The sequence below is a fragment of the Marmota monax genome, unplaced genomic scaffold, assembly GCF_021218885.2.
Source record: "Marmota monax isolate L192 unplaced genomic scaffold, Marmota_monax_Labrador192_F-V1.1 WCK01_AAM20220418_F8-fsc00055, whole genome shotgun sequence".
NCBI classification, from domain to species: domain Eukaryota; kingdom Metazoa; phylum Chordata; class Mammalia; order Rodentia; family Sciuridae; genus Marmota; species Marmota monax.
Window position 1 is genome coordinate 6,535,247 of NW_026695205.1, and position 20,470 is coordinate 6,555,716.

The following is a 20,470-nucleotide window of genomic DNA, read 5'->3' on the forward strand; positions in this document are numbered from 1 at the left end:
GAGACAGGTGAAGAAACAAGTCGAAGAGCTGAGAGTTGTACCCAAGGACACCAAAAGAGAGCCATCATGCACATGCTCATGCAGTACCGGCCAGCAGGAGTGGCAGCAATCAGTAATGACCTCAACATTGCCGCCTTTCGAACATCCAGCAGCTATCAGTGACAATCAGGTATTTTTTTTTTATTATGCAAATCTTTCTCAAAACCAAAGTCATTCCTTCCAATACTAATGAAAAAACATGAAACCATCTGAAACACAGCAAACGTCTCTCGGCAAAGAGCGGAAAGATCGTGTGGCGTGAACTGTGCTGGGCTGTGCCTGCTCCAGGAACCGACAGGACCTGAGTCTCAGACAATGTGTGTGGAATTTTCCTTCCTCTATAGCTCTGTCAGGATGTTAGTTCCCCCTTCTCATGGCCTGTAGCAGTAGCTTTCTCTAACCCGTTCTATATTGTGCTTCTAATTTGCAGGGCACTAGAAAATCAGAATATGGAGGCTTTTAGAGTTCTCTACAAGCTTTAACAGGCTCAGCGTGACTGCCTGAGTAAACTGCAGGAGCTCTGGTTCTTGTTTGGGGTCCCAAAGGTTTTGTTATTAGTGATGGCAGCGGGGTTTCTGATAGCTGAGTGGACACCCCCCAGGTAATTGGATATTATTGTACTTGAAACTCTCAGCATCACTAAGTAATGTTATTTGTTCTCTGAACTCCTTTATCTCTTTGCTTAGTGCATCATGTGTGCATATGGAGAACGTTCATATGAAGAACACTGGGAGTGGGTTTTATTACCCACTCCCACAATTCAACAAATTCTACAAATCGAAACCTTTCTTCCTGATTTTTCCAAAGACCCTTTCTGGAGTTAAAGTGCTGTCCTTGTTTTTCTGTCCCTCCTCGGATATGGAGAAGTGAAGTTAGAACACTCAGGCAAATATTTATGAAATTTTAAAGTTTAAGAATCCGCTCCCTGCTGTCCAGTGGTTGGAACTGGCGCTGTCACTGCTGTGGCCCAAGTTGACTTGCATCCCGGTTAGGCGCCCCTCCCCCATAATCACACAGCTATAAAATAAAACTAGATGGCCAAGGAAAAAAATCAAACCAGAAGAGAGATTGATGATCAGTGGTGAGAACGCCGACTGCTTGGTCACAGTCTCAGAGGTATCAATGGGGTTCCTTTTACCTCCCATCTCTGAAGAATGTCTAAGATGCTTTAAAATAAACCTTTTCTGTGAAGGCATGTTCCAATTTAATATCCTTAAATAGACAGTTTTTCTTTATTAAACAGATGCTCAATTTTTTAAAAGAGTGCTTAGGGATACTTTACAGGCACAGTAAAACCTACTTAGGTCACTACTAGTTGTTTAATTTAGTATTCAAAAAAGTCCTCTTCCTGCACAAAGGCGACCGTGACCACCTGAGAGGTTTTGGCAACTGGGAAAAATCGTCTCACAACTTCCTTTTTAGTTATCGCCATGCAAAACCACCTGCTCTTTTGCTAGTATACTGATCACTTTTGTTTAAAGTGGCCAAATTTCCCTAACTTGTGTCCTGAATCTGAAGCTGTGTAGTGTGAGAAAACCAGAGACTCAAGACTCCCCTTGTGAAGCCTGCTCTGTCCCGGTACAGTTGCTTCTGTGGGAGCTCAACATGTCTCAGTTACTCCCCATCACCTGGAATTCTGATTAGGGTTATCTGTTTGCCCTCCCTGGTGACAAAGGGGCTGCATCTTAGTCATTGTCAAGTTCCTGCAGCATTTGGCTCACTGTTTATCATTCAGTGAATGTTTGACAACAGAATAAATGACAGCTACTTCTGGAAGTGAGGCATAACTCATGAGTGCTCATGATGCTCATTGGTCTCACCACGACCCAAAGGTATTAGTAAGTCATAAATGTGGAAGAAAAAAGCAAAGTGGTGTGTAGGGCTGAGACTCTTGGAAATATTACTTATAACGTATTTGCTCAATTCTTCAGTGGGTGTTTGCATAGATACCAAATGATAGGACTCCCTGCCCTTGGGGAGTTTGAAAAGTAACCAGGTAACCTCTGGAGATAACATTTGTAGTGATTAAGCAGTCATGGGGGTAGACAGTTGGCCACAATTTAAACTTGAAGCAGGGAAACTCTACCAGATAGTAATGAAATTAATAGACAATTTCATTTGGAAAAAAAATAGATCTCAGGCTAGAAATTAGCAAGAGGCAGGTCACAGAATGGTGTGGTAAACTGGACATTGTTTTATGGGAATGAGACAGCCTAGACCAAGGGTGGTAACTAGATGAATGGATGCTCATGGGTCCTCTTTTGGTCCTTTTTTTTGGCTTGAATGTCATTCTTCTGTCCTTCCAGACTAGCCTGTGATTCCCCTCCTCCCCACCACCCATCACTTCATAGTGTCTGTGAATTTCATAGCATTTAGCTCTGTGATCGTATGTTTAATAGATCATTGCCTGTGCTCCCCCAGAGGTTAAAGTCCCTTGAGAAGAGACACCTGTGTTGCATTTATTATGTATATTCAGCATTTAGTACAATGTGGTTATAGGACAGCAGATAAATATTTGTTGAATAGTGGACAAATAAAAGACGGAGAGGTGCCTAATGAAGACGTTTATCCAGGGTAGGATAGAGGCCAGGTCAAGGCGAGCAGGCCCGATGAGGCCGGGGATAACATGTGGCTGAGGCCATGGTCAGTGGCTTAAGTTGGAGGCAATATGTTTACACAGCAAAAGTCCTGGGCCAGAAGTCAGAGGATGTGGATTCTAACTCCAGTTGGCAAATTGTGCAGTCAGGAACCCACAAAACATCTCTAGGCCTCAGTTTTCTCACCTGAGATGCAGGGAACCCAGCTGGGTGATATGCCATGGGATTCCTAGCTACATATTGCAGGAATGACTTCATGATGAGCATGTGCTGTGAGGATTGCACCCTGCTGTATGGTTTTAAGGAGCTCAGGATCTATCCAGAGTGGCAGATGGGTGGAATAAGACAAACGCGCAAGGGGTTTTACACTAGTACCACATTTCAAGAATGGAATGATGGGGAAAGTTCTGTAATCCATGGCCTGAGAGTGTACTCCAAAGAAGCTCAGAAATAGAATGTTGTTAGGACAAGGGCAAACAGGATTTTGAATGCTGCTTATCCAAGTTGGAAGTTGTAAGGGAACGTGGGTCTACAATGAGTGCAAGAGACTGGAAATTAAACGATGAGAATTGAAGGGGAGGGTTCAATGGTGGGATGGAGAATGGGGGAACTCCGTGCTCTGATGGCACAGCACATTCTCATTAGCCTTCATCCGTCCTTGGCCATGCTGATGGGATAAAAGGCCAACAGCAGCAGCAGCTGCGTAAGGAAGAAGGCGCAGGAGAACACACACTCCTGGTTGTGCCTGGTCTGCTGTTGGTTTTGTTCATTACCCAGAACTCAGCATGGTCCTTGAATCATTGTATCTTTTTTCCCCAAAATAAATGAGGAAATTCTCTTCAAGGGTATCCCTAGGCTTTGTGTTGAAAAAGGCTTTGATAGCCGTCAGTGAACTAAAGATTGGAAGAATAAGACACAATTTCCATACTGTTCTCTCAAAATGATGAAGATGTCTTTGAAATATGCCCAGTTTCAGGTTAAAGAACCCACATATGTACTTAGTAATTAAAAATTCTAAAGAGCCCCCAACTCAGCCTTCTGGAAGAAACGAGCATTATTTTATTTCTGAGACAATAAAAACAGTGATCTATGTGTAAAAGTCTACTAGAAAGCAACTCAAGAGAAGCAATTCAGGGTGAATTGCCTTGATAAGCCAAGGTGCTTGCCAACTGCAACACTAGAAAGACAATTAAGGTTCATATTCAAGTTCATTTCATTGGTCCAGCTCTTAACCATTTAAAGAGTTTCCAAAGACATTCACCTCAGAAGACAGTTTGTTTCGGGCAAAGCAAAGTCATTTGTTTTGTACCCAATTTTCCTCAGTTGCTTTGTTTAGTGATGGCTTCGTTAAGAAACCCATTATATTAAAGTGGAGCATCTTGTATCATTTAGTATTTATTGAAACACTGTGGTGTGTGTGGGTGGTTTATGGTTACGATAGAAGAGCCATATTTCTGCTTCCAAATCAAAGGGAAGATGTAATACTGGGAGTTGCTTTTTGTAGCTGCAGGGATGGATCTTTTATAGTACTTTTGACAATGGCAAATTTTGTAAGAAAGTCAAATGCTCACGCAGGGTGGGTGGCATTGTGGGCAGAAAAAATGGCTTCACTGATAAGAGGAAAAAAATCATCAGTTGCCTTCTTCTCTCATTTTATCGTCTTTTAAGAATAGAAGAAATGAAATTCCCCCTGCCCTTCTTTGGGTTAGCTGGCCTGGAGTGCTCATGCCGTGTGGCCAGTCAGGCCAGGGAAACTTCTACAGGGCAACGCCTGTGGTGTCTTGGCCTGGGGCCAGGCTGGGACTGCTGTGTGTTTGGTGTCTGGCTTCTGCATTCCAGGTTGCACAACCTGGATTTCCAAAATGGCTCGTCTTTCTGCAGACTGCGGCCTACCCAGATCTCATGACCCACAGGCCAGGATTCGTCCTCTCATGCCCCTCTACTGGTATGGTCTAGGCAGTGGTTCTCAAAGTGCCCCTGGCTTGGGGAGTCCCTGGAGGGCTTCTTAGAACCAGGTTGCTAGGTTCTACCCAGAGTTGCTAAGGGGTGGGACATTTCTAACAAGTTACCCATGATGCTGAGCTGCTGGTCCTGTTTTGAGAACCACTGTGGTTTATGGAAACGGTACAGACAGCAAACATGTCTAACTGTGCATTCCAGTTCTCACCTTTGGGAGGGTATGTTTGAAACCCAATCTAATTAGGTGACTCCCCTGAAAAAAAAAATTCAAAAAAGGTACACAAAGGTCGACACTTCCAGAGATGTCTGCCCACGAGGATAGTTATTTGTATAAAAAATGACACACAGGTTTCTTTTATGCTACAAGTTCTGCTTATCAAATATACTCAAAGCTCTAAAATACAACTGTGTCAAAAATTTAGATTCAATTACATCTAGGATCATGGCAGTCGTACATCCCAGGTTTCTACACAGGTCCTAGAATCTGTTACCAACTTGCTCCAATCGGTAATGAAGACTTGTCTACTGAACCACTAGGAGTAAGGCACCTCTTTCTTTTGGCTACACCTGGAGTTTCTTTGAAAACAAACAAACAAGTAAAAGTTTCTTGAATTTCAGGAATTGAGATGCCTCATTTCTCCATGATTCTTGTGAATTATTTAGTCCTTGTGCTGTTTTCAAAGTTGGGGGCAAGCATGGATATCTCACCATCTGAGCAGGATTCTGAGTGGACTATAGGTGGACTGAGGCTGCACCTCACACTCTGGTCTCCCCCAGCACTTTCTGCGACCCCTCCCAGTCTGCAGGTCAGTGCATGAGTGTGAGGGAATGGACCATGGCTCAGCCAGGCCGGAGCTCACCTCTGGTGAGACTGAAAGGCAACTGTGGCCCTCAACCACTCCCTCCTCTTTGGAAGGTCTCCTCCTGGAGACCTGATCAGGGGACAGTGTTTTAAATTTCAGCACTGTGTTTGCACTTTGCTTCTTATTTTGAGCATCTATTATTTATTGAGCTAAGTAAATAGCTTTTACTTAGAGGCATGAGGTTAAATTTAGAAAAATGCTGACAGTCATGATTTTCTTCATATGGAAAATAATATATTATCAAAAATACACAGGATGCCATCCAGCAGAGTTTTGGCCTTTTGGGGCTTAAGTAATGCCTTCTAAGCCAATACTGTCCTAGAATATTTTGCAGTAGATGATGGAAAGAGTGTAAGACTTGGAGTCCATTTAAAGGATTTAAGGAATTCTCTAATATGATTCTTGCTGCATATTAGAGCTGAAATTTCTTTCCTTTGTGAGAATGCACCTCTGATGTTATATTGTATGTCATTGGGAAAATATGAATCAATTCATGGAATATTAAATCAGAATATGCTTTGCCTTGTCACCCTTCACATCCTCCTAAATACCTGACCTGGATTTCCCTCAAAGGTAGGGGAACCAACACAGCCCCCTTCGGTGACTGTGGCAAAAGGCAGCTTACGTGGGGTGACTTGCCACATAAACGCTGCTCAGTTCATGGTTTATAAAAGGGATTTTGCGGTGACATCCACTCAGGCAGCGTTTTCAATGGAAAGAGAAGTGGTTCATAAAATGTCTTGGGCAATGCTGAGATAGATTTTGGTTAGCATTGCAGGTCAGCTCATCTCGTAACCTTCCTTCCCTCAGTAAGCCCTGGACTGTGCTAAGGGTGAGGTAGCTCCTGCCCTGGGGCTGGGGAGAGGCGGGTGGGGAGGAGCCACCGAGGGGAGCAGCACCGGGAGCCCCAGCCTGGACGGGGGGGGGGGGGGGGGGGGTGGGGTGGGGGTGGGGTGGGGGGGGGGGGGGGGGGGGGGGGGAGGCTGGGCTTAGGACTTCCGGAAAGCAAGGGATGAGAGGAGGAGAGAAGAGAAAGGAAAAGCAGGGGTGGATTGGAAACTCAAGTGCGGTCTGTTCTTTATCTTACGTAGCAAAGTGACTGTCTTGTCCCAAGTCCTCAAAGAGCCCCCGAACAGATAGTGGAGAGGATCTTCAGCTGTATGAAAATGTGGTACCTGCAAGGGGTTCTTTTGAGACGTTTCTATCTTTTGTCCCCTGCATTACATCATTGATAACTGGTCAGCCGAGAGGACGAAGGGGAAGCAAAGAAGCAGAGGCCAGAGGAGGGCAGTCGGGGAGAACCCGAGGGGTTTTGAAGGAATTCACAAGCACAGGGCTGGGAATTAAGTTAGGAGTACTCCTTCCAGTGGATTCGTTTGCCTCTCTTCTCCCTCCCTTTCTGCCCCCCCTTCTCTCCTTCCCCTATTCCCCCCCTTTCTACTCAGCTTCTTTTCCCCAAAAAGGCCCCCCGAGAACTTAAGAGCCACAGAACACACTCCCGTTGATGGCAGAGGGGGTGAAACTTTCTGTTCCCCGTCATCGGCCCTCTCTCCTCCCTGCACAGCCCTCCCATTGGGACCTGGGGAGGGGGTGGCAGAGGCTACAGTCAAGGAAGAAGGACTGAGAACCTGCTCCCGAGAACCTTCCCCTTCCAGACGTGCATCCCTCGGTCATTCAAGTCAGGGAGAAGAAAAGGTGACGGAGGGAGGAGAGAGACGACACTCTGAATCTTTGCAAAAGTAAAACCCATTTCTGTTCCAGGCAGATGGGAAGATGTTTTGTCTTGGAGAATGCAGGCACCTGTCAGGCCTGAGTGTGTGACTGAGGGCTCACCCCAGAGGGTAACTATGTCTACAAATACTGTGAGAAAAGTTAACTTTCCAATTCTTTAAAAAATACTTTTTTTTTTTTTAAATAATCAAAAAAGAGCGTGAGGACTCTGAGCGCCCGGAGAGGGTGTTTTGCACCGATTGTTTCATTCCTGCCTGACCCGATTCCTGGTGGATGTGACGGCCAGTTTTAAATGTACCACGTGATATTCTTTTTGTCATTCCTATCAGTCCGAGTGGCAAAGATGAAGACAAAGAATCGCCGGGGACTAATCAAGGTTCAGTGATTTAAAAAAAAAAAAAGACCCAGCAGGAGGAGCTCTAGCATGCCTTAGAGCTCAGATTTTAAAGACAAAAAAATTGAAAGCAAACAGAGAAACAGGGAGAGGCGCTGTGCTTGCAACCTGCCAAGTCTGTGAACAAATAAACAACCGGGTCCAGCAGACACTTAGCAAGGAGCCGAGAGATGGTCCCGGTGGGGACTCGGCGGCCCGTTTCTCCCCTCTGGGTCTCCCGCCCTGATGCAATTCATCTGGGACTGGGTCTGCAGCATTAGCCCTCACAAGAGGGAGCACAAGGCTGGTTTCTGGGCATGACTAGAAGTAATTCTTTTCCTCTGAAAGGATCATATTGTCTCTGAACGAGTCTTTGACACTGGCTCAAAAACCACATCTTAAAACGGAATTTCCATTGTTGGTTCACGGCACTGCGAGACTCCTGCCCGTTAAGTCTCTTTTACTTGGTGGCTTGTTGGGCACTTTTTTTAAAATGAGAAAAATGCTGTGTTTGTAAAAATTGGTGCTAAAAGGGCAAGAAATCATATGTCCCCTGGGCTGTGTAAAGAGTCTGCAAAGAGAATTAGCGCTTTCTGACACACACACACACACACACACACACACATGCACACACACAATTGGGACACAAGAATTTACTCAGAACAACAGTAAGAAATGTATGAATCTAACAGTTATCAGGCTTTTGGGGTGTGCCTTTCTTTCCATTTTGGACAGATTGTGGGGGTGGAGCGGAGGAGGGGGCACACGAGATGATCACAATCACTTAACCTGAAGGAAATTTTCAACCAATCCCTTTTAATCTCTCGCCAGTAAGCAGTCAAACTTTTTGCCTTACACCTCAGTGGTATGCCCACATTTTAAGTTTTTATACAAGCTCCTGCCCAAGCTTTAACTAGACCAATTCAGACTAAAAGTCCCTAAATAAAGCTAGTCTAGACGCAAAATCTATGGAAACCATATGTCCTTCAGGCATCTGTCTTACAAAGCCTGCCGTCGCCCTGGAGAAAGCGCTCACAAAATATGCTTTTAGGAAAACACGGCCGTAGGACCACGGAGGCTGTGCCTAAGACCACGCCGCACCTGGGGAGGCCAAGCGGGAAGGTTTGCCAGTGGCAGGCTCTCACCTCTCTCCCACACATCTAGCCATCCGTAAACAGCCCCGAAAGGCTAGGCTGTGGCTCATATCATTCATATTTCCGTTATTCCAGAAGGCATCAAAAAGGTCTCCAGTTTTGTTCCTCCAGACTCTTAGAGAATGTTAGATGGAGGGATCTCAGAGCAACTCTGTTCTCACCCACAGAGAACTGTTTTGAATAATGTTGTCCGTGGATGAGGCCCAAGAACCAGAACATTTTCTTCTGATTATTACCTCATCCTGCGGCCTGCCAAACACAGCTAGAAGGCAGGTGTCCGACATAAGTAACCCACAGAAGACTGTTCTATACCATAGGGTGTAGGGCCCAGCCGAGCAACGGAGGAAATTGGAAGAATGGGGGTACCCAGGAGGGGTGCATGCAGCACAGTGTCCGTAAAGGGGGATATTCTAAAGCCTTGGTTCTTAACACTGCTCTCTGGAGATAAAAGTGGAACTTTCATTACTCCAGCTACACATTTTTATATCAAAATGCACTTTAAAAAGTGGTAAGAGGTTCATAGGAAAGAAAACAGAAATGCAAACTTCCATGACAAAAAATCGTAACATTTTAAGTGAAAACTGCAAATAGTCTATGGAGACTTTGAACGTATTTACAAATTGCAATGTTTTCAATGTATTTTCTCAAACTCTTTGCCCGCAGGGCAGGGTACTTGGGGAAAATGCAGTGGCTACTGGCACAGGTGTCCCCAAGTTGTCTAGTTAGAAGACCAGGAATGACCAGTAAGTGTGAGAGGAGACGAATGTAAAAAAAAAAAAAAAAAAGGAATCACTACTATAAGATGTAATGAAACATACACCCAAGTTTTAAGCAAAAGTAGAGCACTGTTTTAGTGTTTATTCAAAAAGCAGCATGCTTAAAAATTAATTAACTTTCAATATACTTATTGGTTTTTCAGGTATTAAATATTAAGATGGTGACAGAGTAATTTAGAGTGTTGGAAATACTAAAACAAGTCAAGTAATTATACAACATATTTCATTACAGATTCCTAAAGTAAGCTATAGAAATTTAAATAAATTAAGTCTCCTGGGATTTTTTCTGTTCAAGTAATTCAGTTGTGGGGGCTACTATTGTTAGAGCAAAAACTGTAAGTCTGCTTTCATGCAAATAATTTGCAGAGCATGGATTTTATTTTGACTTCAGACCTAGATGTGTGGAGGGAAATTACTGCAATGGTTTCTCTAGTTAACACATTCACTAATGTTTCCTTATTTTTTTTTCCACCCCAAGAGGCACTAATTAAGATATTATAGAATCTACCTCACATGAAGTTTTATTATTTTAGTTATTAAAATATTTTCCAATACTACTGAGAAGCAAAAAGGAACTCAAGTTATTTTAAAAAATCAGTAGGCGTTTGCTCAGTTTTTATGGCTTTCCCTCAATGAATGGTGATCTAATGGCAGGGCAGTGGGTGGACTTTGCAGCGTTTGCCTTTGAGCATGATATGTAAAGGAAGATTTGCTTGAGGGAATTTTTTTCTTAAAAAAAAAAAAGACTGAGTACAATCCTAATATAAACTTGAAAAAAGCACAGAATGTATCATATGTAAATCTTATATAACTATCTGTTCCAAGTGAGATAATTTCAAAGACCACCCTCTGGACAGCACAGCACCTTTAAGGCTTTTTGTCATCTCTCACTCTCATCAAAGGCCTCCTTCTGGATGAGAAACTTGATAGGCTCTGAGATACGTGAAATTCCACAAATGCATATTTATGTAAGGAAGCAGGTGGAAGACAAATGAGATCACACCGCCTCACCGAAACCCGAAACCCGAAACCCGCTGCACCGAGTATTCACATGGTGGAGGCAAACTGTGCATTCCCTTGTAAAACGTGACCATTTTTCCAAATCCTACTCAAAGCTACCGGGGGCCTTCTCGCATGGTCTTCTCATCATTTTCAAAACGACCCTCCAAACTTGGCCTGCTCCTGTGCTGCTGCATCTACTCTGTGGTTACCCGGTCTCCCCTGATTCTCTTAGTGGGTGCCTTAGCCTTTCCAAACAAACGAAAACAAAGACCCCACAGACACCAGGGACGGAAGGGAACTCACTTAACGTGCACACCTGCCATTTATGGGCTTCCTCTGCGGTCAGTGAGAAGAGCCTTTCTACCTGGTCCCGTGTTCTGGTGTTTAAGTGAATCCCGGTGGGGAGAAAGAGTGATTGTGGAGACCTGGGAACCCCCCGTGTCTCTGAGGCTCGGAGGACTCTGCTTGCCACTGATTGCGAGCAGCTGAGGGGTTTGCTGCTTGCCGTTTTGATTAAACGTTTTTCCTGGTCCTTGGATGGAATGTGTTCTATGACTCATGTGAACTGATAATTCGGACTGGAAAACAGGAGTGGATGTTTCTTAGTGCTGATGGGAACAGTTAAAAAATAAGAAATCAGAGCACTTGGTATTTGTGTTTTTTGCCTGTCACGTGACCCTGATGCCCGAGAAGCAGCCAGAAAGAAAGAAAAGGACCACATCGTGGCGAGGCTACCTGGGTACCGCGTGGCTTCAGACTGTGCCCTGTGTAGGAATTCTATTTTTGGTCAGAGTTGCCATGTGATCTAAACTTCATCTAAATACTCAAGAAATGTGGCATCAATAAACACGCACATTCCCTCAAACCCAACGCCTTTCCAACACCACTCTGCAGTGAGAATACCGGCCAGACCAAGAGTGTCATGTGATTTTGGCTCCAGCCTTTGGTAGGCCAGATGGAGCTCATTTGGCCACTAAAGGGTGTAAGTACGTGCTGTGTTTAGATGAGCGGATCCTCAGACAGTGCTCAGGGTAGGTTGGCACGAGAGCGCTCAAGGATTTCAACGCCGGGCATTTTAAAACTGCATTTAAGCCACAATAAAATTATGACATGCAGGCCAAAGCCATCAAACCAGCGGCCGAATGCACAACGCCTTTCTTATGTCGCCCTGTATGGCACATTCTCAGGGAGAGATGCAACATTTACATTCTCAGTTTTAATTTCCTGACTTTTGGTGGCTAAGGCCAGTCTAGTAAGCGTGATTTAAATGTCACTTTTAATCATTCAGAGAAGCCGAGGAGTCAGAGGGAAGGAAAAAGCCCCCCAGCAGCCCATTCTTATAATTTGCTGCTTGGATTAATTTAAAGGTGAAAGAGCTGCTCATGTGCCATGAACCTCTAAAGCTACTGAAAGCTCACGTGGACGCAGAACTGTCCGACTGTGAGGCTTCCTCGTAAAATCAATCTTTTTCTTTTTTCTTTTTTTTTTTTTTTACAGAGAGGGAAATAAAAGATTGTAGTGATGAAACAGAGGTCCTTATACTGGTCTGAGAATCTACTTATACTGGTCGATATTTTTTTTTTGTCCTTCTCTTTGAGCTGACATCAAGTTGTATATAGGAACATTCAGCAGATTCCAACTGGTGACAATTTGCTGCTGACTGCCCACAGGAAGAATAATAGTCATTAACTGTGCAGTTTTTCACCAGCTGGTGGCTGCTCTGCCAGGCTCCTGTCTTGGCTTTCTTCCTCCATCAATCAGGTGAGAAGGGGCAGGGCTGGGTACCCTGAGCTCAGAAAGGCTCTCCCTGCAGGGGCTGAAGCGGAACAATTTGGAACTCCAAAGAGAACAATGACAGAGCTATTTGCTGTTATTTGTCATGGGAGTGGAAGCAGTTATGTTTGGCTGACTTCATGCCAGTTAGCACTGAGCCACAGCGGCTCCAGGTTGGAGTTACTGCCGAATGTCTGCATTTCTTTTTGCCTTATGTAGATCCTTTCTCATTTTCTTCTTTTATCCCCCTGCAACATTGGAAGGTTGGAAGAGTAAGATGAGGGAAACTCTGAAAGCAGAAAGGCAGACTGGGGTCTGTCTTGACCCTTCCGAGCAGCCTCTACCCACCTCTGACCTTCAGCTCTCTTGCTTTTGGTGTCTGGGCCTTGCCCAAACACAATGCCAGTCCTCTGGCTGCGGCAGGATGGAGATGTTTGTGTGGAGGAGACTAAAGTGTGCCAGACCCAGAGGGAAACCACGCAACTGGTTTTCCTTTCACTTAAAGACCTGAAGAATGAAAAGCTTTGACCTTAACCATTGATTCACCTTAGTGAATACTACCTTGCAACCCAAATCACTGTGGGGTTGAAATGAGGCTTTTGATGGGTTTTCTAATGGAGGGGCTTAAATTAAATGGGACCTTTTCTTCCACGAACAGCATGTGGACACAATTCCATTTTCCATTAAAGTATATTAAGCATCCTGACAGCTCACGTTAAACCTGCAACAAATTATTAATTTGGGGGTTTCAGTGACAAATTTTGTAACACCATTGCCTCATGAGATGCCTTAAAATACTAAGAATCAAAAAGAACAAGTTCTTCGCAATTATGCTTTTGTGTGTGTGTGTGTGTGTGTGTGTGTGAGAGAGGGGGGGGGAGAGGGAGAGAGAGAGAGGGGTATGCTGGGTAAGCACTCCAACAACTGAGCTATATACCTGGCAATTATACTTCTGGAAAAAAAATTTTTTTTGCTTGATTTTAAATCCAGTTGCCAAAAATAAAAACTGTTCTCTGAAAAATCAGAGTATCTAGTTATAGACTTTATTTGTTCTTTAAAGGGGAAGGAGGGTGAGGAAAACGGAAAGCTAGCGTCTGACATCCCAGATCACAAGGTGAGTTCATCATTTGTTCAAATGACACTCGGCTGCTAAAAAAAAAAGTCAGGCTTTTAGAGGGCTGCTGTGGAGGGAGAAGGCAGGGCGGTTCCAGTACGCGACTGCAGGGGAAGCAGACCCAGGCCAGTCCCACCGGTAGCTTAATCTCATGTACACTTAGCCCACGACTTCAGGGCTCAGCAGCTTCATCCTTCATGGAACCAAACCTTGATATGAGGGATGCAAACACATACTCATATAAGAATCGTGGGTCTGTCCTTACTTAAAATCTGGGGACTGGCTGGAAAAATGAACAACAAGGAGACTTTATACCCAAGTGAAAGGGATTCTGCACTGTCAATCATATCAACTTATAAAATATGTAAAAGAGCTATAACACTGCACGCCATCAAGGTCAACACTTAAAACAAAATTGAACCTGAGAACTAAATGGCTTTTATCTTTGTAAATGAAAAACAAGGGCATTGATTGTTGATGAAGAAGAATTGGAAACCCTTGGGTGTGACTGATTTAGTCAAACTATTGCCACGTGGGATTGGGCTAAGACTTGGAACGTGTGCATGTAAAGTCGAGGAGTGGACCTAAGTGGGAACCTCTGGGATCATCCTGAGGCTATTGGGGGCTGTTCACACACTGTGGGGTCATGGGCTTCCTCATGGGGCTCATCAGAGACTATTTCCAATAGGCCTTTTATTGGCTTCCATCAGTTTTCAGCATGTAGAGGAGCTGGAATAAAAGTCAGACGCTCTTGAATGATTCAGTTTTGCCATTTTTAAAAGACACCATTTGACTTGGTGAACAAGGGTGGTTAAAAGAAAGTACTTCTATTTTTAAACTTTTTTTTTTTTTTGTGTGTGTGTGTTTGGATGGAAGATGGATGAAGTAAATGAAGTTTATTCCTGCTTGGATAGAGACCCTGCCCTCCCACCCTTATTCCCCTTTGACTGTTGCAAAATAGCTTTGTCCAAAGAAAGGGGAGAAGACAAATGAGTGAAATAATGCCAGAGTGAGCTATTGCCAGGAAAAACACACTCTGCTTCAGTTAATTTGTTCTGTTAATGTCAAAGACTGTGATTTCCAATTAACTAATTTTAAGAAGCTGTAACTGAAAATAGAAACATCAGCTCTAAAAAACAATGTCTGATGAAGATGAGGGTCTTCAATTAATACAACAGGGACCCTAAAGAAGGGAAGGGATGTCTGCTTAAGATCATCTTGCTAAAGAAATGCACACCTGGTGTGCATTTTCAAACAGGGTTTAGCCCCTTTAGAGAAGTTGAATGGAGGTAAGAGGAGAGGGGACCATCCGGATATTCTGGTAATAGGCAATGCTCCACAAATCACAGATCTGTGTACAGTCAATTTACTAATGGCAGAAGCAGCTATACTAGCGGGTCTCTTTGGGATGGAGATGCTCCTCTGGTTCAGGTGGAATTAATTAAAACAGACATGCAGTTTGCAGCACTGCCTGCCCCCTTCCTGAAAGGCTCCATGCACACAGACCAGCACAGCCTGAGCAGCTGAGAAAGGTTGAGCCAACAGTGACTCCACCATCTCTCCCCCTTCTCTCCCTGTACACTGGAGTGGAAAGACAGAATAACACTTTGGTAAAAGGCAGAACAGGGTTTCTGTACAATTGCAAGGGCGTTGATTACTTCTGAACAGGGTTAAAATGAGAGTATATGTGCTCTTCAAAGTCAAGATCACAACTTGCTAACAAAGTCGTGAAGTATCCAGAGGAAAAGTAAGCCTGGGCACAGGCCGAGTGGCAGAATCTCTTGCCTCTAACAGTTCGGTTATTGCCTTTGTAATATTAAAGCTCAACAGGGAGCTGGCGGGACACCTTTCCTGCTGTCTTGTCATGTTATGGGTTTCTGGTTTCAGATAAAAGAGGAGAAAGGTCCCTTAAGAAAGCAAAGGAACTTGGAGAAAAAAAATTAAACTCCCTTGTTGGGAAAGCCAAGGGTTGTTTTCTTGGAGATGATGGATAATGGCATCTCAACATTTTTAGTTCTTAATAGAGAAAATGGAGCAAATCATGAAAAGAAACAAATGTATAAATAAACAGAATGAGGTGACATTTTAATAAGAGCTTTCTTCATTTCCCCCCTTTTCTATCTTTCTCTTTTTCTTTCTTTTCTCTCTCTCTCTCTCTCTCTCTCTTTTTTTGAAATCTTAAACCACATTTCTGGCTTGCATTTGGTAGGATTCCTGATCTGGCTTTTATTAAAAACAGACTTTATGTGGTCAGAATTCTCCATCTACAGCTAAACTTTAATAGGCGTACAGATTCTGACACAGTCTTTCTTGCTTTCTCTCAGGTGACCCCCCCGCCCCCCCAGGGATTTCCCTCCCAATGCACTGAACTGGCACCAAAACTTGAAGGCTCAGCATAAAACCACCATCAACTTTCTTCTTTGACGCTTTACTCTAGTTTGTTTTAAATTTGGGACTTTTTGCAAGGCCAGATCAAGTTGAATCTGGCTCTAGCTTGGGAGTATTCTAGAAATTGTGAATAGCGCCACTGTTGCCTTACGAATTCCCCCATTCAGTCTCCTTCAACCCCATGGCCCCCCTTTCTAGCGCTGCCACTCAGGCCTGGCCATCACTTGGGCTGTGGATTCCCGCCTGACTGCCATAGGCGCGTGTGAGCTCCTAAATACCAAGTGCAACTCCGCCCAACAAAGCAGCTGAGCATCCCAAAGCTCATTTTCTAAAGGGTACCAGCAGGCTGGCTTATCTGAAACCGAGAGGCAAAGCAGTCAAGCGAGCAGACAGGGCATGCACAGCCATTCGCAAGGACAGAACACCAGGTTGCTGTGGTTCCTTCTCGTAGCTGAATAGACAGAACGGCAGAGTTCAAGGCTCCCTTCTCTCACAGTGGCCTCCATACCTTCCTGGCATAATTTCCCAGCCAATTTGAGGTTCTCTAAAACAATCAACTTGATTGCAGCAGGGTTCAGCGATGAAATCTGGGTTTGATATGTGGAAGGGAATTTCTTTGGAATGCTACAGTGTGGTGGCTCTCATGTGGAGAGGGGTCTCTGCCCCTCAAAGGGCTGTTGGCCATGTGTAAAGCTTTTTTCATCAGTCACCACTAGGGGACTGGAACTGCAGTTAGTGGGCAGAGGCCAGGGATGCTGAACATCTCACCATGTACGGGGTGGCCAGCCACAGCAAGGCCGTTAGCAGTGCTGAGGTGGAGACCTCTGGTGTCAACTCCCTTAGGACTAAGTGGCCTTGGGCAAGATGCTTAACCTTGGTGCTTATGTGCTTTTGTTTTTTTGTATTGGGGATTGAACACAGGGGTACTTTACCACGAGCCACATCCCTAGTTCTTTTTATTTGGAGACCAGGTCTTGCTAAGTTGCTGAGGCTGGCCTCCAACTTGCAATCCTCCTGCCACAGCCTTCCAAGTCATTGGGATCACAGGCGTGCACCACCCGCCTGGCCTCAGCACCCATCTGTAATAGTGATAACCTATCTCATTGGGGTGAGCTTGAGACAAAAGGTATGTATGAAGTCTTTACGACAATGCCTAACACATACCGAGAGCACCGTGAATGTCAGCTGCTACCATTTTCACTAGAACTTCAGCTCAGTTCCAAGTAATTGTAAACCAAGTCTATTGAATTTAAAGGAAAAAAATCATAGGATTGAGATCACACAGGTGCACTCTTTGATTAGGGTCAGTGTGGTGATCACGCCAGTCACAACCATGGTTCTTTCAATTCATTAGACTCTCAAGGCCTGGCCACGCTGGGTCTGGGCCACACGGTTGTCTTATAGATGAGAAGCTCATGTCCCAGAGTTAAATGAGTCACCCAGGACCTGTGGCAACCCAGTTCGTCTCACTCCAAAGCGCCTGCTCTTCCTGCCACAGCCCTGTCTGCCAGTTTAAGGTCCCCCTTCTTATCACCAAACTCATCGTCTGGATTGTACTTAGTTGTAAGTTAGTGATACAGAGGGTAAGGATCATGAGTTCAGGGGCAGATGGATCCGGTTCCTCAGGGCAGAGGTTTTTCTGGAGCAGGTGAGGGCTTAACCCTGAAGTGCTCAGGACTGTGGAGCACACACTTGCCCTGATCCAGCCAGAGGCCCTGTCGCAGTCCCTTAGTGGCTGCCCAAATGCCATTCACTGGGACCTGGTTTCCTTTGGTCCCATTTAGTCTGAGCCACTTGATAAGTGAGAGGTTTTAAGACTACATACTGGTTCTGAAATGGTGTAATAAGCTCAGAAATTTTCCCACGCCCCCACAACCTCCGAGCTTGCGAAAATTGAGAACACCGTATGGTAAGATGTTCGCAATTCTCTTTTTCAAATAAATTTTGTCTGTTGTACTATGAGAAGAGAACCAAGAGCATCCCTCCCGATTTCTGCTCTGCATCTTACCTTGGGACGCTGGGGGGGGCCCTCGTGGGCCGCGATGGGACTTGCGGAGGGGCTCCGAATGTGTCGCTGCTGCTGGGGAAAGGCGGTAAGGGGCCTGGACGGAACGGGACGGGAGGGGCCCCTGAGTGGGGGCCTGGAGAGGGAATGGCAGGAGCCGGTCCTCGGCCAGATGTGGGCCTCGTGAGGGGTGTGCTTAGAGTTGGCCTCCTTTGGGTGGTGGGGCTTGGCGGAGGTGACCTGAGGGAGAGAGATCATGGTGGGTCCACTGTGACTTTTGTTTTGAATCTATCTTTTAAAAGGCTTCATGCTTTCTGCTTTTTACAATTTATTTTTTGACTCTGTGACTCAGATATGTTTTATATAAGTCAAAAGGCTTAACAGGATAAATGGTGAACAGTAAGCTTCGTGTCACTCTGCTCCATGGAGACCACCCGTGGCAGTCTCATATGTGAGAGGCTCTGTTTCCTCTCTGTGCACAAGTTGCCTTTTGTGCTTCACAGACACAATATGACATGCTGCAACCTCCTTTTTCTAAAGCATAATGCTAGCTCGATAGTCCTTCAGGACTTGTGGAGCACGTGCTTTACATAACCATTGTGCGGCTGCGTCGTGCTTGTTCTTGCAGGAGCCCTCCCTCTGGCCCCTGGAGAACCAGTTCTCCTTTCTCTTTAGATCACCCTGGTTTGGGGAAGCTTTCTTGGAGGTGATTCTGGACCAGCCCAGGGGCCCTGGGGGCTGCAGGGCCAACCTCCTACCTGCGGGAGTGCTGTATCCAGGAGTCATCCACGGGAGGTGGGGCCGGAGTGGACACCGTGGCAGTGTTGATGTCACCAATGATCACAAGGGCTTCTTTCAGGGCTTGGTACATCCGGAGCATCTCGTCTCGGCGCTGAGCCTGCTCAGCGGATTCCTCCATGAGAGTGTTCTGGTCCTCTGAAGAGTACAGCTGCGCCAGGAGCTCCGAGTTGATGAAGTCCTTCACCTGCCCGGGCATCAGAGAGGAGGAACAGCGGGAATGAACTGAGGCCTGGCAGGCATGAGCGTGGCAGCCAGAGTCTGTGGGCAAAGTCCACAGCTGTCCCAGGAAGGGGCGGTGCCCTGTCCCGTGCACTCCCGCTTCACTCTTATTCTTGTCATTACCCTCGCTCCTCCATACTAGCCCAAGAAACAGTTTTCCCTCTGCCTTCTGGCTGTCCACACTGAGGGACACAGAGACAGTGACAGGGGGCCAAACCCTGCCACCGCCGGAACAGCAGCCACTCATCTGCTTGGCCTGTTGGGGATGGGGGACCACAAGCTAAGCAGAAGATGACCATGTGGGTGTGGAGACCTGGGTCGCAACTCGAGTCTTCCATTCCTCGACACTCCCCATCCTTTGGCCAGATTTCACCAAACTCACTGGAAAATTAGGACTTCAACTTTTAAAGTTGTCTCAAAGTAGAGCTAGTACAAATACGGGGACACTTATTAAATCTGAAATATAACGATACCTAGGCATATAACTATGTAAGTTCATTTTTAAAAAAGAGAAGCACTCTTTTTTTTCTGGAAGTTTGTGGTAAAAACTAGTTAACAAGGATGAGGACTGGCATGAGGCTTCAAATTATAACGGATATGCAAAAACAAACTGAATTATGAATAATACGCATGGTCTCAAGGGAGGGGCATTTTGTAGTAGGATGAGAATGGAGAGGATGTATATGTTGCACAACCCTAAAAGACCAGACCCTCACATTTCATCAAATCTAAGACATCAGCTATTTTAAGACACAACTCTGTGTGACACTGACAAAGAAAAAACACAATTAATTCTGGACAGAATATCAAGATACTTTAGAATGTAAGATATATCTTCATTTCAGAAATATTAAATGTAAAAAAATAAATGTGAGAATCAATAAAATATGGTATGTCCTGGGGTCTTCTCAGGTTTTGTGACTTAATTCTTACCACATACTGATGAAAATGGATTATTCCAATTTTACAGATGCAAAACAAGTTCAGAGAGTTTAAGTAACTTGTACAAGGTCACGTAGCACTACTTTTCATCTACAATCTTCTGACTTGAAGCTTAATGTTCATTCAACTTCCCTCCTTCTCTTACTGTGATTGAGTGTTTAGCAAAGACAATTTATGTTTAAGCATCCTGATTGTTATTTTTGGTGCTAGGGATGGAACCCAGGGCCTTGTGCATGCTAAGCACACACTCTGCCACTGAGCTGTACCCTCAACCTAAGCATCCCTAGCTACAGTGCTGCAGGAGGTCTGTTAATTAACTTGAACCTAGAAAAATAAACCACCCAAGGTTTTCAGTTTCTGTGTTACATGAGAAGGCTAAATGTTATCTAGGGTCACTGGATACATCCCAGAAAGGCCAAAATCAAGCATATTTAATCATTTTTAAGTTCAGACGGATAACAGAACACCTGTCAAGTAGGTGCTCAAGGCTCCTGGGTGACGGTTAAATTTTCAATTTGGAGATGACAGGAGTCTAAAACACAAAGCCTCATTACTTTTAAATGCACCAAACATATAAATATTTCTACTAATCAAAAATCCAGCTAAACCACAATTCCACTGTGGCAAAATAAAAGAGTGTTCCTCACACACATTCTGTCAACCAGGAATGAGTCAGAGGTCAAGTGGTCTCATCAACACTCGGTTCCCTGAGTCTGGTTCCCACGAGAGGGTCA

At 44.9% G+C, this 20,470-nt stretch overlaps 1 protein-coding gene across 4 annotated transcripts in view; it reads right to left on the reverse strand.

Moving 5' to 3' along the window:
* The window catches only part of Dnm3 (dynamin 3), a 450,337-nt gene that overhangs the window by 9,069 nt on the left and 420,798 nt on the right, over positions 1 to 20,470 (reverse strand). For 3 of the 4 annotated variants that reach the window (XM_046430283.2, XM_046430282.2, XM_046430281.2), the window contains 2 exons: positions 18,533 to 18,759; positions 17,778 to 18,014 (listed from right to left, as the gene is read on the reverse strand). In XM_046430283.2, the coding sequence (XP_046286239.1) occupies positions 17,778 to 18,014; positions 18,533 to 18,759 (464 nt within the window). Of the gene's footprint in view, positions 1 to 11,959; positions 12,516 to 17,777; positions 18,015 to 18,532; positions 18,760 to 20,470 lie in introns of those variants that run through there. The other variant, XM_058574430.1, reaches the window with a different exon arrangement.